This window comes from Platalea leucorodia, assembly GCF_965183815.1.
Source record: "Platalea leucorodia genome assembly, chromosome: 11".
NCBI classification, from domain to species: Eukaryota; Metazoa; Chordata; class Aves; order Pelecaniformes; family Threskiornithidae; genus Platalea; species Platalea leucorodia.
Window position 1 is genome coordinate 8,073,786 of NC_138833.1, and position 24,197 is coordinate 8,097,982.

Genomic DNA, 24,197 nt, shown 5'->3' on the forward strand with positions numbered 1-24,197 from the left:
CTACCACTGAGCATCCAGGGGACGTCACCAAGACTAGGGTGATTTCCAGCCACCAGCACGCTACGGGGAGGAGGAAGCAGACATAAGGCAGCCGTCAAAAGACGGCTGTGAAACACAGTGGGCAGGTAGAGCTGTACGTGCCCCTGGTGTGGGGCAGGAAGGAGACAGCTGGTTCCCAGCCCTGTGACATGTGCCCCTGCCCCATTGCAGCACCCCAGCAACACAGGGCACCCTGTCTGCCCAGCTGTGCCAGGACCAGACACTCCCAGGTATCAATCACCTTGATTGGGCTGACAAGCTGATGTCACCCTGTAGATGGACCTGCCCTGCATTGTCCCACTCTGCCGTCCCCTTCCTGCCACCCAAGTGGGTGCCTCCTGCAGCAGAAGGGCCATGGAGGAGAATAACAGACCTGGTGTCACAGCTCCAGCCCAGCCTTGCACATCAACACACATCAAGGGAACCAGGACATGTGTGACAGACCCCAAAAATGTCAGGGAGAGAGCAAGAAGCGGATAAAAGGGGCAGTGGGGAGAGCCATGAGCTCTGCAGGAACCACAGACAGAGAAAAAGCAGGACAGAAAGAGAAGTGAGAGCTGAAGGGGGGGGGGGGGGGGGGGGGAGGGAGACAGAGGGACAGAGGGATGGAGGAACCAGGGGACAGAAGGGCTGGCGGGGGAGCCCTCCTGATTCCAGGTGGCCCTCACTGAATGCCACTGCTCAGCATCACACCTGTATCCCCATGGCAGGGTCCTGCCAAGCCAGGGGCTCCGCGCCCTCCACATGACGTGGGACCCCACGTGTCCCCGTGCCTGGGGGCTGAGGCCCCACTGCCCCACAAGCCCCCACACCCCAGGACCAGTGCTCCAGCACCCCACATCTCCCTGTGCCCCAGAACCAGTGCCCTGGCACCCCATGTATCACCATGTCCTGGGGCCAGTGCCCTGTGTGTCCTCATGCACAAGGACGCGGTGCCCAGTGTTTCCAGTGTCCCCGTGCCCCAGCACTCCCCATGTCCCCATGTCCTTCTGCCCAGGACATGGGCCCCAGTGCTCCCCATGTCCCCATGTCCCGGTCTCCTTGTCTGCCCATGTCCCCAACCCCCGTCTCCATCTCCCTGTGTCCCTGTCTACCCATTTCCCCTGTCCCCATGTCCCTGTGTCCCCGTGTCCCCACGTCCCCATCTGCCTGTGTCTCTATGTCCCCATCTCCCCATGTCCCTGCGTCCCCGTGTCCCCATGTGCCCATCTTCCCATGTCCCTATGTCCCCATCTCCCTGTGTCCCCATGTCCCTGCAATCCCCGTGTCCCCACGTCCCCATCTCCCCATGTCCCCATCTCCCCGTGTCCCCATGTTCCTGCATCCCCGTGTCCCCACATCCCCAGCTCCCCATGTCCGTATGTCCCCATCTCCCCGTGTCCCCACGTCGCCATCTCCCTTTGTCCCTATGTCCCCATCCCCCGTGTCCCCACGTCCCCATCTCCCCATGTCCCTATGTCCCCATCTCCCTGTGTCCCCATGTCCCTGCGTCCCCGTGTCCCCACTTCCCCATCTCCCCATGTCCCTATGTCCCCATCTCCCCGTGTCCCCATCCCCCGTGTCCCCATCCCCCGTGTCCCCATCTCCCCGTCTCCCCGCGCTCCGGTGGGACGTGCAGCACCGATCACTAGGCGGCGCGCGGGGCACCGAGGTGGGCGTGGCTTGCCTGGCGCGGTGGGCGGTGCTTGTCCGACGCGAGGCGTGGCTTGTCTGAGAAGGGGGCGGGGAAAGGGGCGGGGCGAGTCCTGCCGGGGGGCGGTGCTCGCGGGGCGGGTCAACCGGGAGGGGCGGGGCCAGGCGGAGGGCGGGGCGGGGCCGGTCCCGGCAGTTCCGGGCTCCGCACACGCGGGGCGGGGCCGGGGGCCGGGGGCCGGGGGCCGGGGGCAGCGCAGCGATGCAGCCGCCGCCGCCGCGCAAGGTGAGGGGGGGGGACGAGAGGGAGGCACCGGGGTGGGTCCCGGCAGCGGGACGGAGCGATCGGGACCGGGGAAACGGGACCGGGTCCTCCATCGGTGTCGGCGGACCGGCGGCGGGTCCTGAAGCGGGAATCGGGAGTCGCCCCCGGCGGATCTGGACCGGGGCTGGGGAAGCGGGGCCGCGGCTGGGCACCTGCAGTGGCACCCGGGGGGAGGGGGGCAGCGGGGACCGGTACCGGGGCCGGCGGGGGCGGCGCACGCCCCCCGCATCCCAGCCCGGCCGGGGCCGCAGCGGTCCCCGGGCGCTGAGCGGTGCCGTCCCGCAGGTGAAGCTCACCCAGGAGGTGCGGGTCCACCTCCTCGAGCAGCTCTCGGGCCTGCAGGGCAAGCAGCAGCGGGACGCCGAGCTGCTGGAGGACATCAGGTAGGGTCCCCACGCGTGTGTCCCCCCGCACGGGCTGAGACCGGCCAGCTCATCCCATGCGTGGGGCAGGAGCCAGCCTGCCAGGCATGGCTCACCTTGAGCATGCCGTGTCGAGGTCGTGGGCTCCATCGCTTGCCAGGGGTGGCCAGATGGGGACATCCCTGTGCGGGGTGGTGGCAGGGGGGTGATGGCGAGGGTGGCCTGTCCCTGTCTGCCCTGCGTGGGTCCTCGCCTGCCCCGCGTGCCCTCTCCCCGCAGGTCCTACAGCAAGCAGAGGGCCGCCATCGACAGGGAGTACGGGCAGGTAAGGAGGTGCCACCGGTTTGGGGACCGATGGCCCAGGGAGGCACGAGCACCGAGCCCTGTCCTTCCCACGCGGGGTGTTTCAGAGCGGGGCACGGCCCCACACAGGCGATGGGCAGCATTGAAAATTATCCGATCAAAACAGGGCTTGGTGCTCCATGTCGGCCCTGGAGGCCGGTGGTGGATGGGCTCAGCATTTTCCCGGCCAGGGAGGGACACCGACCACATTAGGGCACCCGCTGGGGTACTTTGCTGAGCACAGCATGGCCCAAACCTCGGGTGTTTTGGGGGTCTGGAGGGAAAACCTTACAGGGGAAGGAAACTGCCCGGCGCTGCTGTCTGCTGGGTCATCACAGGGCTCTGCTCTTAAATGCCCGAGCCTGGTTTTGCTCGGTGAGACATCCCTGCAGCATCCCTTGGGGACACGCTGCAGCAAAGATGCATCCCCCCTTCCTGTAGCCGGGCACCATGCCACCCCACTCCTTCTTCCCTCCCCAGGCTGGGGGGGGACTGTCCCCCCAGGGTTGGGGTCATGCTATGCTTGGCTTTGCTGGGGGCTCCTCTGCTCTGCCTCTGCAGCTGGTGTCCCTCGCTGGTGTCCCCTTGCTGGTCCTCTGTCCTGAAAGCCGCAGCAGGGGGGTCCTCTCATGGTGGTGGCTGCTCCCCAAAAAAGTTTTCCCATGGGGAGAGGGATGGGGTCCCTGCTGACACCGAGTCACTGTGGGGTGTGTGTGTGTCCCTTGCTCTGGGGACACCCATGAGGTGAGCAGCCAGTCTGGGGGAGGCCAGTTTCAGCCCCCAAGCGGGACAGCAGGGTGCCGGGGTGCCTGGTGGGGTTGGGGACTGACGGTGATGATGGGTCTGTCTGCAGGCACTACAGAGGCTAGCAAGCCAGTTTGTGAAGAGAGACTGGCAGCGGGGCCGCAGCGAGGCCAGCGACTCAAGGTGGGCTGGGGACAGGGATGGGGACGAGGGGCTGGGGCTGGCTGTGCCCATCTGTGGCCATCCCAGCTGGGAGATGCCTAATGCCAACCAGGATTCGGGTGTCCCGGGGATGCAGCCCGGGGTGGGATGTCCCCAAGGATGTGGTACCTGACTCAGTGGGAACCACAGGGGCTAGGGGTGCTGGTTGTCCTGCCGGGCATCCCCGAAAGCAGGGAGGCAGGAGAGTACCCTGTCCTGTCTTAACCCCCACACCTGCAGGAGCGCGGTTGCTGTCTGGAAGGGTGTCATCGAGGGGACTGCGCACGCCGGGCAGGTCCGTGTTACTGCTTCGGAAAGCTACCGTGCCCTCGCTGCGGAGGCCGCCCGGACTGCCCGCCTCTCCAAGGAGCGGATGCTTAAGAAGGTACTGGGGCAAGGACATGTCCCCCGTGCCCGGGCGGTCAGGACAGCTGTCCCCCCACAGCTGACGCTCCCTGCAGGGCATCGAGCGGCTGCAGAAGGCACAGGCGGAGCTGCTGGAGACGGTGAAGGAGCTGGACAAGGCGAAGAAGCAGTTCACCCACCTCCAGCGGAGCAGCGAGGTGGCCAAGGACAAGGCAGCCGATGTGGAGGCTCGGTGAGCAGAGGGGACAGCAGTGGGGGACTGCTGTGGCCGCAGGGTGGTCTCATGTCTCCCCCTCCATCCTCCCCAGGCTCCGGAAGAGCGACCGGAGGATATTTCACACCAAGGCCAGTCTGCAAAAACTCAGTGCCAAGGTCAGCAGCGCAGGGGGCTGGCGGGGTCCCCAAGCACAGGGATGCGGAGGGACACAGGTTGGTGGCCCCCACCCATTGCCAAGCCCCGCACTCCCTGTCCCCACAGTTCTCAGCGCGGTTGGCCGAGCACTCAAGGCAGCTTGCAGGGGTGCAGAACGAGTACGGCTTTGCCCTGGTGTCTGCCACCGCCCACTTGGAGCATTACTGGCGGGTAGAGCTGCCCGCCGCCATGCAGGTAAGAGCTGCCCGGACCCCTCGGCATCCCCTCCACAGGGTCCCACAAGGAGCATCTCCCCTGTGCCACTGCAAGGGTCAGATGCCACTGGTGTGGGGTCAGACCTGGCTGCCCTGGGGGGTCAGGCAGTGCCGGGGGGGTTTCCCACCCTCTTTCCCCCAGGCGCTGGATGGTGACCTCTACGAGCGGCTGCGGGAACACTTGTTGGTGGCCAGCCGGACGGAGGTGGAGACCTGCCGGGCCACGCGGGACTGGTTCCAGGGCGTTGCAGAGGCATCCGTGCAGGTAATGGCACCCATCCCGGGAGCAGGGGCGGGCAAGAGGTGACAGGCGAGCCCCCCGGCCCCACACTGCTCCCCTGCTGCAGGTGTGCCGGGAGCAGGACCTCCTCCTCTTCCTGCAGGACCACCCTGCCTTCGCCCTGGCCCCCGAGCAGCGCTTCCAGCTCACTGGGGTGGAGGAGGTAGGTGAGGGGGGACATTACAGCAGGGCGGGGGGGTGGTCCACACAGCCAGCCCCTTCTCAGCCCCCCTGCCCTCGCCCAGGTGTGCTTGCTGCCGCCGGGGGATGATGGGGCCAGCCTGGAGAAGGAGGCAAGACGCTGGGCCACACGGGTGGCTCGGGAACGCAAAAACAAGGCGCACAGCGAGGAGGTGGGTGCTGTCCTTCCCCACGGAGCACAGGGGAACTCAAGGAGGGGCTTCCCCAGCTCCCACCACCCCACTGACCTGCGGGTGCCCACCCAGGTGCTGCAGCGGCTGGAGGCCAGGCGGCAGCAGGTCGCAGAGGCAGAGGTGGCCACCATGGAGCGGCGGATGGAAGAAGCAAGGGAAAACATCCGGAAGGCAGAGGTGGGTCCCCCAGGCAGGAGGCTCAGGGTGGCCTGAAGGTCTGCCACCCCCAGGGTGGGGGACACAGGGATGGGGAGGTGTGGTGGCTAGGGATGCGACGCTGGGGATGCTCTGCCACTGTGGCAACCATGCTGGGGACCAGGGGCGACGGGGCTGGCTGGGCTGTCCCTGCACCCCGTAGGTGTCCCCTTAGGCCTTGACAATGTCCCCCCCGGCTCTTCCAGGTCAGCCAGGTGAAGGCAGAGGCACGGCTGGCACTGCTGCGGGCAGCAGGGCTGGACGTGGACACTTGGCTGGCAGGGGCCGTGGTGGGGGCGGGCAAGGAGGCGCCTGCAGGGCTGGATCCAGCCGAGTTCGATGACTATGAGGACAGTGACGAGCCAGATGAGGACGATGAGCCCAGCCCCGCTGCCCGCACCTACCCCTACACCTGCCGGGTGATCTTTGGGTACCAGGTACAGCCATGGCTGCCTGCCCCTCACCCTGCCTGCCCAGAGCCGGCACCCCCAGCTTCCCTGCCACTTTGTCCCCTGCAGGGCTGCCAGGCAGACGAGCTGTCCATCACCCAGGGAGAGGAGCTGGAGGTCATCGAGGACGGCGACGCGGAGGAGTGGGTGAAGGTGAGAGTGGGCTGAGCCCCCACCTCCAGGCTGGGGGGGACACATTTCGGAGGTCCCCAGGGCTGTCCCCTCCCCAGGGGCTGGGACGGTCACACGGTTTCTGCCCCTTCAGGCTCGGAACAAAGCAGGCCAGGTCGGTTACGTCCCTGAAAAGTACCTGCTGTCCCTGGGCAGTGAGCCAGGGGCTGGGGCTGGCCCCCCAGGACCCTCTGCCCTGCACCGCCAGCTCTCCAACATCATGGCCGCGGAACTGGTGCTGGAGCCCGGAGGTGGGTGCTGGTGTGTCACTTTCCCTGGGGAAGGGGGACATCTGCGCGGGGCTGAGGGGGATGCTGAGGCCCTGCACAGCAGCAGCACCGGAGGGTGCTGAGCCCCCCACTGCATCCTCCCCGCAGCCTGGCTGGTGCGAGCCCTGTACGACTATGAGGGGCAGAGCCCCGAGGAGCTGAGCTTCCCTGAGGGGGCCATCATCCGAGTGCTGCCCCGCGCCCCTGGCGAGGTGGACGACGGCTTCTGGACGGGCGACTTCAATGGCCGCATCGGCGTCTTCCCCTCCCTGGTGGTGGAGGAGCTCACTGGGGGCCAGGGGGCAGCCGGGCAGGTCAGTGGCAAGAGGGTCACCACATCCCCTCGGCATGGGGCAGCCCCCCATCTTGTGCTGTGGCTGCTGGTGGGTGGATACCCTCCCTGCTGTTCCCATCCCTCTTGGCTCTGTCTTTGCAGGAGCTGCCGTCACCATCCCCACCACCCTTCTCCCCTCCTGGCCTTGTGCCTGGGACCAGCCTGGCCCCCAGCGCCTCTCCCGAAACGCTGCTGGGAGGTGAGTGCTGGCGGGGCTGGGAAAGGGGCTGGGGGGGCAGGCAGAGAGCTGGGCTGAGCTGCCTGGGCCCTTCCAGGTTGCAGGCAGGATGGCACAGGCAGCGGGCAGAGCTCTCCGGACCTGGCAGCCACCCGCCTCCGGCCGGTAAGCCCCATCACAGCAATGCTGTGCCCCCCCCAGACCTGCCCCAGCCCTCCCATAATGAGGGACGGTGCCACCCATATGCTTTAGGGGGGTCTGGAGCAGGGTGAGCGGCTTCAGCATGGTGGCAGGGTATCTCCTCTCTCCACAGCTCCGTGCACCCCCTCCACCACCCAGCAGAGCCCCCGAGCCCGACCCCGAGCTGCACTTCAGCTGACCCTGTGGGTGCCCCCGTCCCTCCCTACTCCCCAAAAAGCTTCGCCCAAGCGAACCACTGCACCCCTGCGGGCTGCTGTCCTGGCAGCAGGGGCTGGCGCTGCCCCACGCCCCGAGCTGGTCTCTCCAGGGGCCGCATCCTGCCCAGCACCGCTTGCATTCCTATAGAGCATGGGGCATCCTGGCAGCCCCTTTCTCGGGGTGCTCAGTGCCATGGCCATGCCCCATCTCACCCAGCCTTCTGCCTGGCATTGCCCGTGCACCCCCGGTGCAGCCCTGGTTCCCTGGGGGGCCCAGCCCCGGGGCCCTGCCTGCCTCCTGGGCATCTGGGCATCTCCCCGCAGGCAGGAGTGGGCAGGTGGGGGCTGGGCCCCAATAAAGCCACTTGACTCTGCCAAGGGGTTCAGCAGCTTTAATGGTTTTAGCTTGTGTATGTACAGTGCGGTTACACACCAAAGCTCGCCGCGGGCACCGGGGCTGCCCGCTGGCCCGGCCAGGGTGTGATCTTGCCCCCAGGGCTGGGCTCCGGCCCCTTGTGTGCTGGGACGGGGCTGGAGGCTCCTCTCTCCGCCAGCATCTCCTGGGGACCTGCAGGGTCCCTCGCCAGTGCAGGATTTGTGCCCGTGACCGCTTTACGTGGCGGGGGTGCCCGGGTGGCTGTGCTCTGCAGTGAACGTGCTGGGTGGGTGGGGGGGTGCTGTCCCCAGCTCCGGGGGGGCTCAAGCCTCTGCCTTCGTCCCTGCCCCTCACTGCAGCCACCTCTGATGCATCCTTCCCCCAGCGCTGTGGGGCTGCAGGGACCGGGTGGGCAGCAGGGACTGGGTGCTCTCCTGCCCCTGCCAGGCCCAAGGGTCCCCCGGGAGGGTCTCCAGAGCAGGTGCGGTGGGTGGGAGTCAGGTACCTATTGCCAATGGGATGAGGTCTGGCACCAAGTGCAGTTGTCTGTAACATCGGCGCGTCGCTCCGGCCATGCCAAGCGCGTAGCTGCTCGCCCGGGGCTGGTTGCCCCACGGTCCCCCCACAGCAGATCCCCCAGCCCGGCATGGGGGCCAGGGGCTGCATGCCTCCCGTCCATGCTCCAGGCAGGAGCGGAGAGGAGCTGCAGGGAGAGGGACAGGATGGGACTTGTCCCACGGCTGTGGCATCCCCCGCCAGCCGTGACCAGGCTGTCCTGGCCCCGTGTCTGCCTGGAGCTGGCACAGCTACCCACTGGCATCGCTGCCTGTGGCTGGGCATGTGGGCAAGAGGACCTGCCCATGCAGGATACAATGCATTGGGAACCAACCTTCCTGGAGAAGGGGTTCACCCTCTCTCCATCATCAGGCTGTGACCCACCGGGGCAGGGACACTGCCAGTGCCTTCCCACCCCACCCCGGACATCGCCCCAGGGGCTGGGGATGAGCACTCACATCACACAGTTGCTCCTCGGTCCTGCACTGCAGTGCTGGGCTCCTGTGGGATGGAGAAGGCATGTGGACGTCAGTGCTCCTGCAGGCCAGGTCTCTGTTGGCCACAGCAGTGACTCTTGGGCCAGTGGGCAGAACTCCGCTGAGGCTCCAGGAGCTGACTACAGCCCGAGCGCCATCTCTGCCCTTCCCCATCATATGCGGAGCACGTTGAGCAGCAGCTAACAACCCTCATGGTGGCCCTGACTGGGACTTAGGGGATGAGGGAGTGTCCAAGTGGTGCCAGGGCTTGGTGACAAATGTCCCAGTGAGATCCCATCACCGTTCTCCTGGGACCTCATGTCATGGAGCACATCAGAGCAACATGCCAATCCTGGTGCAGGGACCAAGGCAAGAGCCTGGCACCACAGAGGGGACAGACAAAGAGGAGAAAAATCACCATGTCCCTGGGCTTGCCCTGTATGTAACTAACTGCTTTCTCAGTGATCAGAGGGACCACATCCATCACCCAAGGCACAGTGGGCCATGGGAGGAAGGAGGACCTGTCACCACCTCTCCAGGTCTCTGGAGAAGGGCTACAGCCCATCAGCTCTGTCCTGTGTGGCTGCCTTGGGCTGCCCTTCTCCACAAAACAGCTCAAACCTTCCAGCCCAGTCACCAGAAAGCAAAGAGGGAAACAATAACACAGTGGGTTCCTGCTTTTTCCTTAGCCTACGTTCAGGTAGGCACCTTTGCTGGGGCTCTCCCATGCTGACCCAGTCCTGCCCCATCCCACCTCCCTGCCAAGGGCTGCTGGCACATGCCGTGCCCAGCCCATGGAGCTCGAGCAGAGCCAGCCTCAGGGAATGTCCCTGGCTTTGAAGCATGCCAGGATTTTTACCCAGACAGTTTGCTTCCTTTTTCTTCCAGGGGCTTTGCCACGTGTGCCCGGGTGCTGGTTTTGCAGGGTGAGCTGAGGCCAGCTCTTGGGGCTGCTCAGTGCGTGCAGCCTCAGTGAGGTGACATCGCACCAGGCGCTTTCCCCCAGCCCCCTTCCATGAAAATTGTCTTTTCCCAACTGCAGAACCACGGGTGAGCATACAGGTGAATGAACATATTGGGTGCCTGCTACCACCACCAACAGCAAATGCTCAGTGGTAAGAGCCCGAAGGCAGTAAGCAGGGAGCAAATCCCCCAAATTGAGGGCCATTGATGGCCAAGCAAATGGTGTCCTCGCCAGTGCTGCCCTGGAGCTGTCTAGCACCGCCAGCAAGGCAGTCAGGTGGGAAGGTTGGAAGATACCAGGGTGCTGGGAGCACCAGCCAGGGTGGGCTGTCCTCCTCTCTGAGCACAGCCAGCACCAGCCCCTCTAGAGCAGGGAAGGACAACCAAGAAATGACCACTTGGCTTCACCATTTCCCAGACTTCAAGGCAAGAAAGGCTCCTGGAGACATCTGTCCCTGCCTGTACGTTGCTGGCCATGTTGAGCCCCAGCACTGCAATGAGGCTACAGTTTTGGAGAGACCAAACTATGTGCAGCAGCAGAGCTCCCCCAGGGCAGGAAAAAGTGATCCCAACGGATGTCCCCAAATAGCCTAGCCACAAAGGAAAATGCATCCCTTGCCCAAGGGGCAGCTGGCAGCAGGTCTGCAGCATCCCCCATGCAAGTCAACCAGTGACCTGCCTTTTCCCCTGCAGTGCAGGGACCAGCAGGGTGGGAACTGTCACGGTGGCTCTGCATGTCCCAAACATTAGAAAATGGATGGGAAAATGGAATCAAAAAAGGTAAGCAGACACAGGGTGGGCAGGACAGGGCAGGTCCCACACCGCAGTCAGCCTGGCGCAAGCCTCGGCTCATCTGTCCCTGCTGCACAACTCACACCACCATGCTTGGGCTGGTTGATCTTGTCGGCAGCAGGACCCAGGGTGCTTCAAACCCTCCAGCCCGGGGGACCACACAGGGACAAGGAAGAGGAGGAACCTACCTGCTGCCCCATGTCCTCTGCTCCAGGCTGTTTTCTGCTGCTGTCGTCTCTTCCCAACTCATCAGCCTGTTCATGCAGACTCAGGCTCCCATGAATATCTGACACTTCATCTGCTGACCCCAGTCCGGTCTCATCCAGGCAGATGCTAGCTCCTTCCTGCACCAGCTCTCCTGGGATGCTGGGACTTGACCCTCCCAGCACCCGATGGCTCAGGAGCTTCCTCTGGTGGCTGGCACTCCCCGGAGCAGTGCCAGCATCCTGCAGTGAGCCTGCCACGCCGGACCCCTTGCCCACCCGCCTGCTGTCACGAGTGCCAGAGCTGGCTGGTGTGTTTGGGGTTGGGGTGGTGGAGCGGCTCTGCTCCCCACCCTTGCTGCTCTGGGCACCCTTCTGGACGGCTCCATTCTGCAGGCCACCCGTGGGGACAGTCCCATTGCGAGCCCGCTCCCGCTGGAGCCGGTTGCTGCTGTGCTCCAGCTCCTCCGTGCTCGGCTCCCGGCTGCCGTCGGGCAGGGGACCATCCTGCTGCTCGTGGAAAGTGGGTTTCTTCCCGATGTGTGTGACACGAAACCTGGAATAGGGGCAGGATGGATCAAAATCCCTTCCCTCCTCTCTCCCAGCTGTATTTCCAGCTTGCCTGCACCTCCAGCCTCAGTTCTCCTCTCTTTGTCATGGACTGGTGCTGATCTCCAGCCTTTCAGACCCATTCAACACCACTGACCTCCACTCTAGCCATGCCCCTACTGACTTAACCCCGTTTTCCCCTTCATTTTTGGCAAAACAAACAGAAAGAGAAGGATAAAAAGGTCAGTCCTGATGTTGGCTGGTGCAGCCACTGCTGGCCTGTCCTCCATGCAGCAAGATGGGTTGCAGCTCTTAGAAATGCTCTGAGATGCAACCTGTACGAACAGGAGCTTGTACAGAAACTCAGGTGTTGATTCAGAAGGTGAAAGGCAAGTGGTCTGAGCCTGGGGATGTTGCCATGCAGAGCCATGTGCATGTTGCACCCAGTGACCAACCGCCATCAGGGGAACAAGAGCCAGAGTTTTTGGCAGGCAGTGCACCCTAAGTGAAGGCAGGGACAGGGTTTTGGTAGGGCAAGCTATACTTAGGTACAGGGATCAAAAGCCAGGAGGAGTTGTTTGGCTAAAATCTGCCAGAGCACCTTGTGCACCATCCCCTGGAGTGATGGATGGTACCTAGGTGCTTCACCAGTGCTCCACCATGTACCAGGTAACAGCTCAGAGCTCCAGGGTAGGCAGGAGAACAACTGCAGAAGTTGGTCTGACACCCACAAAGGCTGCATTTATAATCAGAAGTGATGCAATATTGCACCTGGGGAGAAGAGAGAAGTTAGGGATCTACCACAACTTTGAGATTTGTGAGGGGTAACATATAGGCAAAGCCTAAAAGTCTGAATTGCAGGTGAGCTGGTTGTGACTAATGCTGTGATTCCTCTTCGTAAGCAATGCAAACCACTGCTGGACCAGCAGACGGAAATCTCTTCCACAGTGAGCTGGTGTCCACCAGCCAAAGAATGCAGATCCCACCACAGAGACTTCATGCAGCCCATGACTCACCCAGCAACCGCTCTCCCTGCGCTTGAGTCACACACGAAGAAGCTGCAGATAGCCCTGGCTCTGCTGAGGTTCAGCTGCAATTTCAGCAGCATAGTTCAAGCACTGCTGGGGTTGAAAGAAGAACAAGACCCAAAGGTCAAGCAAATGGCAGTACGGCCATCCTGAAGGAAGAAGCTGAGAAGAAAGGGCCAAGAGATAAGAGCAGATCCCAGATGAGAAGCCAGAGATGAAGGAGACCGCAGCCAGACAGGATTGGGCTACAGTCTGTGGACAATACAGACCCCTCAGCATTGCAGTCAGAAGAGCTGCCCATGACCAGAAGGGTGAAGAAGAGAAGTGTTCCAGCTCTGGACAAGGTACCCACAGGACTGCGTGGGTCAGGCCAAGCAGCAGCAAATGTGACCTTTCAGGTCTACCCAGGTATTTAGAGTCATGGCACCAGCACTGTGATTTGGGAAGACCAGAGAACATTCCAGTCCTGAAGAGGGATGGGGAGGAGGTACGAGTGGCAGGATCATTTCTTGGTAATGCTATTGAGCAATGTCAGCCTGGAAAAGCCGGGAACAGGTTCAAAGGAGCAGGCAGGGTTTGGACTGGAGGGGGCACAAGAGGTAACGTAACCAATCTGTGGATGGTGAGGGGAAAGGCAGAAAAACATTGGCTGGCTGTCTAGTCAGCATCGCTAAGGCATTTGTTTCAATAGGATGTGACATGCTTCAGCTGATTGGGCTAAGGACACAGATGCTTTGGTGGACGAGCTCTGCCACTGACAACTGGTTTAGGGAAAACTCTAAGTTAGTAAATCATTCAATAATATGAGAGAACTGATCATATTAATATCTTTATCAATGATCTCAATGAGGGGATTGAGTGCACCCTCAGTAAGTTTGCAGATGACACCAAGTTGGGTGGGGGTGTTGATCTGCTGGAGAGTAAGAAGGCTCTACAGAGGGACCTGGACAGGCTGGATCGATGGGCCGAGGCCAACTGTATGAGGTTCAACAAGGCTCAGTGCCGGGTCCTGCGCTTGGGTCCCAACAACCCCATGCAACGCTACAGGCTGGGGGAGGAGTGGCTGGAGAGCTGCCTGGCGGAAAAGGACCTGGGGGTGTTGGTCGACAGCCATCTGAATATGAGCCAGCAATGTGCCCAGGTGGCCAAGAAGGCCAATAGCATCCTGGCTTGTATCAGAAATAATGTGGCCAGCGGGACAAGGGAAGTGATTGTCCCCCTGTACTGGGCACTGGTGAGGCCGCACCTCGAGTGCTGTGTTCAGTTTTGGGCCCCTTGCTACAAAAACGACATTGAGGTGCTGGAGCGTGGCCAGAGAAGGGCAGCGAAGCTGGTAAAGGGTCTAGAGCACAAGTCTTATGAGGAGCGGCTGAGGGAGCTGGGGTTGTTTAGCCTGGAGAAAAGGAGACTCAGGGGAGACCTTATCTCTCTCCACAACTACCTGAAAGGAGGTTGTAGCGAGGTGGGCATCGGTCTCTTCCCCCAAGTAACAAGCGATAGGACGAGAGGAAATGGCCTCAAGTTGCACCAGGGGAGGTTTAGATTGGGTATTAGGAAAAATTTCTTCACTGAAAGAGTAGTCAGGCACTGGAACAGGCTGCCCGGGGAAGTGTTTGAGTCCCCATCCCTGGTGGTATTTAAAAGCCGTGTAGATGTGGTGCTTAGGGACATGGTTTAGTGGTGGACTTGGCAGTGCTAGGTTAATGGTTGGACTTGATGTTCTTAAAGGTCTTTTCCAACCTAAACAATTCTATGATTCTATGTAACCCTGATTACCTCAGAAGTATAGAAAAATTTAGGCGGGAAAAGCCCTTGGGAAGTCTCCAGTCCAATCCTCTGCTCGAAACTGGGCCACCTCTCACCCTCAATCAAGTTGCCCAGGACCCCATCCGGTCAGGTTTTGGAAATCTCCAAGGATGGAGATTCCTCCACACCTGGGTGCTGTCCCAGGGCTGCACGATTCTCAGGGTGATAGTTTTTCCTTGAGTCTTATCTGGCCATTGCCTCTTGCCCTTCCCTGTGCACCTCTGAGAAGAGTCTAGCTCCATCTTCATTTAAACTCCCCCCACCCCTTTTGAGTAGTTTTAGAGAGCAATTAGATCCCTCCCTTAGACTTCTCCAGGCTAAACAAACTCTGTTCCCTCAGCAGCTCCTCACACGCCACATGCTCCAGCCCCTGATGATCATGGTGGACCTCCACTAATCTCACTCCTTTCCACTCCTTTAGCAATGAGCATCTGCCTACTAGCTGGGGACCCGACTCAGTCAATGAGCGGTAGGTAATAGGGAAGGGGGATGGACTCTCAACCACTGTGTCCAAAACAAAAGCAGTAGCAAAAAAAAGAGAGGAACAAGACCTGAGGATTGCAACAGAAGGGCTGGGTTAAAGGAGCTTTTGTATGTAGGATCAGTCACAAATTGAGGTACTCTGTGCAATGAGGATATTTACATTAAATAAGACACAGCAAGAGCAGTCCCAGAAAAGTCATCCAGGACCTGAAAGAGCAAAGGGGGCAGCTTGGAAATGAGAACCAGAATTTGGAGGTAGTTTTGTACCTTATGGGCACATAGGCCCTTTAGCAGTTGGACCTCACACCAAGGAGATTCGGGAAGTGGGAACTTTTAAAATATAACCTTGGAGAAATGTAATGACTGTCCCATGGAGAAGGCTGATGTGATGCAGGATATTAAGTATAGAGGAAACCAAGATTTGAGGGAAAGTGCCTTTAGGAAAGAAGACCACCTTCTCCAGCACTCAGAGGTGAGTGAGAGGAGACCGAGAAGAGCATGGATGAAGGACACAGAGGAGTGGATGGAGCTGGGTACCGGCCAGGGAATAAGATTAGCCATGAATATGCAATTGTGCAGAGATCTGGCTTACCAAACACCACCCCTTAAACCAAGGACAGCTGATAGCAACGGGCAAAGAGGAAGCTGTTGGTCTCCAGAAGGTGTGATCTTAGCTGGAGTTCAGCATGGGGAGGACCAGCATGTCTCTCCCCTTTACCAGCTCCCCATAAAGCCCCAAGTTCATCTCCCTACTGAGACTCCTAGCTGTGATGGCGGAAAAAATCACACCCCCGATGCCCACTCTGGCTCAACATCGTGATGAAAAGACTGTCTCTCTGGACCACAACAAGGAGCTTCATCAAGGCTTAGGCCTCAAATGAAGACCTGCTGCAGCATCTGAGCACAAGCAGAGCTTTGTGTCTCACCAGAGTGGCCATCCAGGGACCAGCAGTTGCTTGTCACCCTGTCCTGGTCACCATGGTGGTACAGAGCTGAGCCCTGGAAGACCTTGCTAAAAGTCTTGTGCATGCTTTCTGCTGGGGAATGGGGCAACCTGGGCAAGCCTGCAGATTGTACTAAATGTTACTGACTACACAGAGACCACAGGCAGCTCAGGAAGTCCCTTGAGGTGAGACCAGGTGGGGACTGGAAGAGTATTTGTGGGAAGTATTGGATACATTCCCCTATTCTTATATTCCTCCCGTGGCATCTAATTACAGTCATCGTTGGAGGCAACGACCTGGAGGAGCATAGCCACTCTTTCATTCTGAAGGTGGTGGCTGGTGACTTGCACCTGGGACCTGCTGTCACCTCCTCCCCCTCTTAATGAGATCCCTAAAACTGGGGTCACTGCCCCTGTTGGGCAGCAAGCGCCCTGCTCGCATGTAGCTGGGACAGCAGGCTTTGAAAGGACGTGGATTTGGGGCTCTGCCCAGTGCTGAGTCAGCAGGACAAGACAGGCTTGAGTCACCTTCCCGGAGAAGGAGGAGGGAAGCCACCAGTGCGTCATGGCCTGCCACATACCACAGGCATTTCCAGGTACAGGAGGCACCTGGGTCCTCAGGACTCCCAGCTGCGCCACTGCTGGGGCATCTAAACAGGGAAGAGCAAAAGGGTACCTGGTGTGGGGCAAGTAGGGAAGGGGAAGAGAACAGGGAAACTGAGAAGAGTCTCCACAATGCTTGGTCCATCAGAGCAGATGGGCCATGTCTGGCAAAGCTCATTTAAGTACCTGCCCACTGAGAAGACGGTGGTCTCTCCAGGGTGCATCCTGCCTTTGCCATCCTTGGACCGTCCTTGCCGATGCAGTGGGTGCCTCTTTCTCTTGCTGCAGTGGATGCAGGGGGCCTGCGTGGAGCCCAGATGCACTGTGTGGTGATGTGGTGGGCCCCCATCCTGGCTGTTACGGTGAGGACAAAGGCTGCAATAGGAGAAGGATATGACAGGTCATATTATCTGGAGGAGCCTCCCCAACCTTGGTGCAGCCTCACTGTGGCAAGCCCTGAGAAGCAGCAGCTCTGGGGGGGACCTCCTGTGAGGACAGGAATAGAAGAGCTATTCCCCTTGACAGTGGAGTGAAGCACTCATTGCAGCCTGTGGGGGAGCAGGACTTCTTGTTGGGAAGATGCTTTATAACAAGCTGGAAAGGGGCTGACTGCAGAGTCAGCAGGCCAAGGTGATACCCAAAGGCTGCTTCTCCCTTACTCTGCAAGAGCTACAAGCTGGTATAGGCTTCCCTCACCTGGGCACTGGCACTGGGATTTCCCCTTCATTGTCCCCCAACATCTCCTTAAGGGCCTCCGCATTTGCTGAAGAGAGAGGAAAAAGGGAATGTGTCAGCCAAAGTGGTCAGCATGTCTCTGGGCCAGCCCTAGGAAATGCTCACCTTCATTTTGGATGATGCATCTCACAATCTTCTCCACAGTGTCCTCGTTCAGCTCCTCCTCTTCATCTGAAAAAAGAAAATGTGGCACTGAGGGCTGGGATTCAAACACTCAGCTCACCAGTCCCTCCCCAGGAGCAGCCACGTCGACAGAGAGGTTGGAGAAGCCTTGTGTCCCCCATCACACTGGGAAGACTTTGGGGAACACCAGATCCCTCACCCTGGAAGAGAAATGGCTAAAACAGCAGCCATGTGTGGAGGGAGAGGGCGGTTGTGTTGCTCCTTCAGAACTGGGGAGCATCACGTGAAATTAATGGGAAGAAGGTTCAAAACAAGTTCAAAGAGGTTTCTTGTGGGGACAGTCCAGCTCTGGAGCCCCTGGGTGCAGGATGCTGTGGGTGCTAAAAGTCTCCAAGGGTAATCAGGACAAGTTCACAGAAAAGAAACCCACTGGGGCCTATTAAATACGGAGAAACCATTTCTGATGGAGAAAGCCCCAGAGCTACACACTGTTAGAAGCTTAAAAGAGTATGCTGGGGAAACTTGGCTCAGTGTCTGCTCCGTTGTGGTATTCATCCCCAGCATTCATTGCAGCCTGCTTCTGGCCACTGTTGGAGGCAAGAGCCTTGGCTGACTTGACCTTCAGCCCAGTCTGCAGCGTTCTATGTTCCTGCGAGCAGGTCAGAGTTGTAGTCTGGTAGGCAGCTGCCTCAGAGAGCATGGTCAGGGGCTGCCGCTGCGCTCCTGGAAGCCCACAGAGATGTTTCCCTGGGCTGTGGCAACTCCAGCAGGCAAAGCCAATCCTAGAAGGTTCAGACTCTGTCTCTGTGTCGTATGCAGCCAAGTCATTGAAGCCAGAGGAGCATATCCAAGGACGCCTGGAAGCTCCCGCTGCATCCGTGGGCAAGCTGAGGGAGCCACGTTTCCCTCCCATGCATGAGAAGTGGCAGCAGGAGGTGCTGACCCTCCTGAGTGCTGTCGATGGCATAGATGAGCCAGAGGAGTTATGTAGCACCATTTGGCTGTTTTCAGGCAAGGAAGCAGCCGGAGGAACTTCATTTCAGCAGAGACTCATGAAAACACTAAATGACAGAGCTTGCTTGAACTGAGCTCTGGCTTGCACCGATGCTCGATGCTGCAGTGGCTTCCGAATCCTGCTACCCAAGAGCCACTTACGATGGCCTGAAACGATGGAAAAACCCCTAAAGGTCCGCTTCCAGCGTGGGGCAGAGATCCCAAGGAAACACCCATATTCCTCTGGCCTGCATGAGCACAACAGGGACTAGAAGAGCACATGACTGATAGCAAACACCATGCTGGCCCCATGCCGGACCTCCTAACGCCAAAGGGGCAGAGGGACAGCTGTCATCCTCTGCCTGGGGATGCTTTCCTTGTAGCAGACATGGGTTATAATTCAGGCGCTGGGGATTCAGCAGGTCCTGGCTGTTGACCAGAATTATCTTTTGGTGATAATGCCGCTTTGGGAAGGGCCAGACACTGGCTCCCACCTCCCTGGCACCAGCAGCCTTCACCAGCCTGCAGAGCCAGCAGATCAGAGGGCTCTCCAGGCCACATGCTCCCAATCCCTGGGGAACACTGCACTGCTCTCACCACCCCATCCCTTTTTTCCAACCCAGTGGCGTGTGATGGGTAACCTTCCCACCTCCAGCCCACATCCCAGAAGCATGTTTAAGGAGCATCAGTCCACACCAGCGAAATGCAGTGCCCGAGTCCCCCCTGAGCCCCCATCACCCCAGCACTCACTGGCCTGGAGCTCCGCCAGCACATCTTTGTTATCTGGGTCGAGCTCGTCCCGGAAAGTCCGGCACCGGTAACCCTTCTTCTTCAGGACATGGCAAATCAGGAAACCCACCAGCCCCATGATGAAGAAGACGAGGACAAGAAGGAAGACCATAGACAGGCTGTGCTGGGGGTCTGACTCCCCATCGTCGGTGCTGTTCTGGTCTGACATGCGGATCTAGGAGAAAGTGGAAGGCAGATCAGAGACCCCGGTGCTCACCCACTGCCAGGCTCCCCGTGCCCATCCTCTCCCTCCTCTTCCTCCCATCCGCCTTGGCTAGAGCCAGCTCCCGGCTCAGGGTGGGCTGCCAAGGGCTCGTCTCTCGCCCCACCAGGTCCATTGTGGCAGGGCCCCCATGGGAGAGAGGGCAGGCTGGAGGCGGCTCAGCGCAGTCTCCCAAGGACACTGCTGCCCCGCACGCACCCAGCAAGAGCCATCCCAAGGGCAGTGGTGGCGGCAGCAGCATCCCCGCAGGCCCGCCTGGCTCCGAGCTGTGGCGCTCCCCCGTCCCTTGCAGGCAGCTTCCCAAGGGCACCGGTCCCCCGGCCTCCTCCGGGCTCTGAAACGGGCAGCATCACCCCGCTCGCCCTTGCGGGGGGATGAGCATCCTCATCGCGCCGTGCCAGCCCACTCCCCCTGCATCCCGCGCTACTCACGGCCGAGGGCCTCTGCCGGCAAAGGCAAAGGCAGGGCAGGCAGGGAGCGGCGGCAGCCGGGCTGGCGGAGGGCCGAGCCAGCCGGCAGCTCCCGCATCGTCCTCCCGCAGAACTGAGCTTGCTCCCTCCGCCCCGGCTCCCCTGGGCTTTCCTGTCTCCCTTCCCGGGGGCTCAGAGCTCAGCCACCCGCTCGCCAGCTCTGCTTCCCAGCACAGGCAAGGTCTCCCCCAGCCGTCCCCCGTCCCCACTGCGGCGGTACCTGGGCCTGCGGTCCTCCGCAGCGCTCTCCTCTTCACCTTCACCTGCCTCCTAGCAACCCCGCATTCCCGTGGCTGGGGACCGCGGCGAGCATCCTCCGGCCCCCTGGCTCCCGGTTGCCTTCCTTCCTCTGGAAGGAGCCAAGCTGCTTCTGGCTGCCGCGGCAGCCTGCCACTGTCTGCCAGCGAGAGCACCCGCCTGTCCCGACCCCGGAAAAATCTCTCCGAAGCAGTTTCAGCGGATGAAGGTGCAGAGAGAAGCTCAGGGAAACACCGGCAGCTGCAGCGGGGAGTGAGCAGGAGTGCCGCTCAGGGAAGCCGGTGCTGGCAAGGTGCTGCCCGCCTGGGGGCAAATAGCCTCACCCTCATGCAAGCCAGCCCCAATTTCCCCTGGCACCCTCCTTTCCAAAGCTCTCGGCGATTTTTAGGGCACTGAGCCATGGCAATGGGAGGGCAGAGGGGTGGAAGTGGGTCTCAGCAACACCAGGACTGTTCCCACATCAGCGTGTGTGGGGGGAGAGGGGTGCAGACACCGGCACCGTGACCACAGCACCCAAGGAGACAGTGGAAAAGGAGCCCCGGGAGACCCTGCAGCCCTACACCCTGCCCCAGGCCAACTGCTTCTCCCTCCTGGCTGAAAAAAGGATGGATAAGCCATTCAAAATCTCCAGCCATGGTGGTCCCGCGACCTCCTTCTCCATCTCCACCACATTATCCTCACTCTGGGAGGCTTCACCCAACCCTCCTTTGCTACTACAAATTAGGCTTGCTCCTCTCAGTCCTTCACCCAGTGGCCAGTCCTCCACCCAGACCTTGAGAAGCACAGGCAACCCTTGAAATCCCTCCTACCCCATCTCTACTGAACTGTCTATCTGTAAATATTCATTTGTGGGAATTATCCCACCACACTCCATGTTGCCATGAGGCAACCTGCAGCTCCTCCAGGCTTTCAACTATGTGATGATGAGGGCTCCTGCCCCTCTCCACAAGTGACCAAGAGTCAACTCTCAGAAGCCCAGGACCCTCGTCCATCACCATGCCTTCAGGAGATCACCACATCACAGGTGCCACCCGTCTGTCTGCTGTCCTGGCAGGGAGACAGGCCCTAAGATGGCCCAACTATGGCAAGAAAAGACCATGGGCAGCAAGACTTATTGCTCTTGCCACGCATTGCTAGGGCTGCAGGAGAGGAGAGGTGTCCTAATGCTGGACCAACAAGCTGCAACATCATGCAAGTCTCAGTTGATCAAGACCTTAAAGGCGGTTTACTTCTTGCCCTTGTTTCTTTGAAGAGGGGGACCTCGCAGGACTGGGTTCCTGCAGAGCCCCAGGGGGATGCAGTCATGGTGAGCTTATTCCCATTTTTTCTCATGCCCACGCACGCTGTCCTGCACAATAAATCGCTCTTTCTCCTCCTAGGCGTTCCCACCCACCCAACACATTGCTGCACTCTACCCCCCTTCCAGCCTTCAGCCGTGCCAGGCAAAATGAGCCCGGGTTGCTCAGCCCTCCCTGCTTTGAGAGAAGATTCCCGTTTTCCCACAGCCTCTGGTGTCAAAGCATTTCCACAACCCGGGGGGCACAGGACGGGGAGAGGGAAGACGGCACAGCAGCCCGCCTGGGAACAAATCCTAGCCCTGCATGGAGTGAACTGGGACAAGGAGGGGGCTCCGCTACCGTCAAGTTGCTCCCACCCGGCTCTGCAGCTGGGTTACCCCAGCTGATCACATTTCTCCTCCCAATGCTCTCCCCAGGCATCGCATGCTCCCAGTCTCTGTCCTGCTTTCACCACCCCAGCCTCAGCATCCCTCCGGGCTGCTCCATCCTCATCCCACTGCAGGACCCCATTAGCACTTTTATGGCCAGACTGTGAGCCTTGTCCCAGGCAGCACCCTGCAGGTGACCCAAAAGAGAGGACACAGCTCCTCTCTGCCCTGACACCAGCCAGCATGGCAGACGTGAATCCATGCAGCTGAGCTCTCCCTCCCAAACAGGCTGGCTGTGTCCATCCTGGCCAGTGGGGATGGTCCCCACGTGGGGCTAAGCCCCACACCATGCTGGGGAGATGTGAACACGGCTGCAGGCTGCGTGCTTGTGGCATGTCAAGAGTCTGGGCTCTGCATCCTCTGTCCCCTCCTGCCCCCATCGCAGCTCCTGTTCGCATCCTGTGTGACCCCACCAGCCAAGGCAGCACAAGCTGAGACACAACAGCAATCCAGCCACAGCTCCAGGACAGGCAGCTGCCCACTTGCTGCCTGCCTGCTCCACTCACCACCACCATCCCCCTGCCCTTCCTCTCCAGGTCACCCACTTAGGGCTCCCTGGTGGGTGCAGGTGTGAATCCTGAAGGGACCTTGGAGGCTTTGCTCCCTCTCATGACATTGCCTGAAAGTCCTTAAATTTTAAGCCACCTGGCCAAGAGGTGGCCGGGGAGGGAGGGGACGGAGCAACCGAGCAGAGGGTGGAAGGACGGTACCGTCCCCCCTTGCCCCATCCCACAGCCGGCTCCGGTCCCAGCGTGTCGCCACGTTACCTCTCGTCCGCTCTCTTCCCGCACCTCCTCCGCAGCCTTTATGACAGACGTCACCCCACGAACAATGTGAACGCGCCCGCTCGGGGGATCGTCCGTCCCGGCCCCGCTGGTTGTCCACGTGGCAGCTAAACAGGCCAGATTGCCCGGCTCCAGCAATCCCGCGGGCAGGCTCCTCCTGGGGTCTCTGCTACAATGCTCAGGCCAAAAATTGCCATCATCTCTGCAAAAATGCTGCATCCCATCGTGTCAAACATCTTACTGAATCTTAAGCCCTTATTGAAGTTTTTCAAGCATCCCCAGCAAGCTAATGGCCTTTAAACCACAGCATGTTTTTGCTCTGTGAGCACAAAGACCATCTAAAAATATCCCTCTCCGATGCTTTCTTTGCACTGCTCCAAGACCCGTGAAGATGACCCAGCTTCCAGAGAGCAAGCTCAGCCAGCAAAGTGAATCCCACTGGAGGCAGGGATGTGTTTCTCCCCTCCTTGCCCCTTTCCCCCAGCCAGGTGGCTCAGCCGTGCCACTGGGGCAGCTTGGTGGCCCAGGCTGGACATTATCTGGTGGCAGCACCTTGCAGAGCGGCAACTGGACGCTATCTGGTTGCAGCACCTTGTGGAGCGGTGACCGGGCGATCGTCATGCTGAGTGAGCAGCCCCTGCCGAGACGTCAGCATGCTCCACGCATTTGCTGCTACACCCTTGTTGTTCAGCACGTTTAAAGCCTATTTATTTAAGATGGTGGGTGCTGGGCTCAGTGCTTACTGTGCCAGGGATCGCAGCTCTGAGTATCCCCGACCACAGCTGTGCCCTGTGGGGTCACGCCCAGAGGGTCCTGGCTTCCCCCGAGCATCCTTGCTCCATGCTCGGAAGCCAGCATCCTAAAGGGAAACACGCACGAGGAGCGGCACGGAGGGAGCAGTATCCCCGCAGTAAGTGGCAGATCCAACCAGAAGCATCATTTAATAATCCCACGATTTAATCGCACCTTGACACTAGTTCTCTTGCCTGCTTGTGGCCAGGACAACACCCAAAATCCCGTGCCATCCCACCGTCACCTTGCTGCCCCGCCAGCCCCATCCCACGCACTCTGGGCCATGCACGCGTGAAGCTCCCCTTGCTGTACGCTGAGGGATTTCCCTCCCGTACATTTATTACCCAGCATCAAAATCCTGTCGCCGAGAAGCCGGGGAACATCCCAGTGCCGACCTGCCATGGTCTCCATCCTCAGCCAGCTCTTGGCATGCCCCTTGGGGGTCCTTGCCCTTTGCCTGCTTCTCTCTGAAACCCCGTTTTATTGCAGGTGGTCTGGGCAGCCTGCCTCCAGCGCAGCATCCTTCACCCCCAACCTCCTGCCTGCGGGAAGCGATTGGGCAGGAGACCGGCAGGACCAGGTCCTTGCCAAGCACCAATTTCAGCTAATTTGTTTTCCGAGCCTTTGGGCAAGACTACCTGCTCCTTTCATCCTTTCTTCTTTCCAGCCCACGGGGGACAGGGTTTTGCCACCAGTGTCACCCGCGGTGCGGCCCTGGCCCCGTCCCTCGCTGGCTCCGGATGAGGCTCAGGGTTTTTCCCCCGTTCTCCATGGCTGCTTTTTCATACACGGCAATTTTCCACCCGGCTTTTGTTCTCTGCCTGCCTGGTGGTGCCTCCCTGTCCCCACTCCCTGCCAACCACGGCGGGTTATTTTTGGAGGCTGCCAGAGGTCGGGAGGACCTGCACCCTGGCGGGGTGGGACCTGGGAGGGCTGCTTGGCCTGGTGACAGTCGGCCGTGGCGGTCCCTGTCCCTCGCAGCTCGGGGGGGTGCTCCCAGGAAGGGGACGAGTCCCAGCAAGGTGTGGGTGCCCTGCGGGGACCCCACTGCCGCGTCCCCTGTGCCCTCGGCAGGTGGGCTGCGGCAGCTGGGGGGTGACTGGGGATGATTGGGGGGCAAGTGGGGGTAACTGGTGAGCAGCTGGGGGTGACTGGGGAGCAGCTGTAGGGCTACAGGAGAGAATCCAGTGGGCAACTGGGAGTAACTGGCGGAAGCTGGGGGTGACTGGGGGCAGCTGGG

The 24,197-nt window shown here is 60.3% G+C and overlaps 2 protein-coding genes across 16 annotated transcripts; one reads left to right on the plus strand and one right to left on the minus strand.

Moving 5' to 3' along the window:
* The first annotated feature begins 1,892 nt into the window (after positions 1-1,892).
* Positions 1,893-15,976, plus strand: FCHSD1 (FCH and double SH3 domains 1). 9 transcript variants are annotated; one of them, XR_014229497.1, is made up of 20 exons: positions 1,893-1,957; positions 2,282-2,379; positions 2,638-2,683; positions 3,554-3,627; positions 3,886-4,030; positions 4,107-4,243; positions 4,320-4,383; positions 4,490-4,618; positions 4,781-4,903; positions 4,986-5,081; positions 5,164-5,271; positions 5,365-5,469; positions 5,694-5,924; positions 6,006-6,089; positions 6,202-6,358; positions 6,485-6,690; positions 6,813-6,909; positions 6,986-7,053; positions 9,582-9,808; positions 12,103-15,976. XR_014229497.1 is itself a non-coding variant. In XM_082324473.1 (19 exons), the coding sequence occupies exons 1-19, from the start codon at positions 1,934-1,936 to the stop codon at positions 9,621-9,623; spliced, it is 2,034 nt and encodes a 677-aa protein (XP_082180599.1). In that variant the 5' UTR covers positions 1,893-1,933; the 3' UTR covers positions 9,624-10,629. The 9 variants fall into 9 exon arrangements, 6 of the variants coding, with proteins under 6 accessions (XP_082180599.1, XP_082180600.1, XP_082180598.1 ...); XR_014229498.1 differs by having other exon boundaries at positions 9,582-9,755; XR_014229499.1 differs by having other exon boundaries at positions 9,582-9,743.
* On the minus strand, positions 7,822-24,058 carry RELL2 (RELT like 2). Of its 7 annotated transcripts, XM_082324482.1 has the most exons (10): positions 22,148-22,231; positions 19,617-19,894; positions 18,665-18,878; positions 16,904-16,969; positions 16,760-16,826; positions 16,250-16,438; positions 16,042-16,110; positions 10,637-11,207; positions 8,676-8,718; positions 7,824-8,365 (listed from the first exon to the last, which is right to left on the minus strand). In XM_082324482.1, exons 3-9 carry the CDS (start codon positions 18,870-18,872, stop codon positions 8,677-8,679), a joined length of 1,212 nt encoding a protein of 403 aa, XP_082180608.1. In that variant the 5' UTR covers positions 18,873-18,878; positions 19,617-19,894; positions 22,148-22,231; the 3' UTR covers positions 7,824-8,365; position 8,676. The 7 variants fall into 7 exon arrangements, with proteins under 7 accessions (XP_082180610.1, XP_082180608.1, XP_082180604.1 ...); XM_082324484.1 differs by lacking the exons at positions 19,617-19,894; positions 22,148-22,231 and adding an exon at positions 19,125-19,299 and having other exon boundaries at positions 7,822-8,365; XM_082324478.1 differs by lacking the exon at positions 19,617-19,894 and having other exon boundaries at positions 7,828-8,365; positions 22,148-24,057.
* Between the last annotated feature and the right edge of the window lie 139 nt (positions 24,059-24,197).

What these genes read in the sequence shown, in the direction of transcription:
- RELL2 (XM_082324478.1), bottom strand. Translation starts at nt 22,384, where the DNA reads ATGCAGCATTTTTGCAGAGATGATGGCAATTTTTGGCCTGAGCATTGT. An exon ending in GGGAAGAGAGCGGACGAGAG is followed by an intron (nt 18,879 to 22,147) that starts GTAACGTGGCGA and finishes ACTTTCTCCTAG; the next exon opens with ATCCGCATGTCAGACCAGAA. An exon ending in ACCGTCTTCTCAGTGGGCAG is followed by an intron (nt 16,111 to 16,249) that starts GTACTTAAATGA and finishes TTCCCTGTTTAG; the next exon opens with ATGCCCCAGCAGTGGCGCAG.
- FCHSD1 (XM_082324472.1), top strand. Translation starts at nt 1,934, where the DNA reads ATGCAGCCGCCGCCGCCGCGCAAG. An exon ending in AGCCGCCGCCGCCGCGCAAG is followed by an intron (nt 1,958 to 2,281) that starts GTGAGGGGGGGG and finishes GCCGTCCCGCAG; the next exon opens with GTGAAGCTCACCCAGGAGGT. An exon ending in AGGAGCGGATGCTTAAGAAG is followed by an intron (nt 4,031 to 4,106) that starts GTACTGGGGCAA and finishes CGCTCCCTGCAG; the next exon opens with GGCATCGAGCGGCTGCAGAA.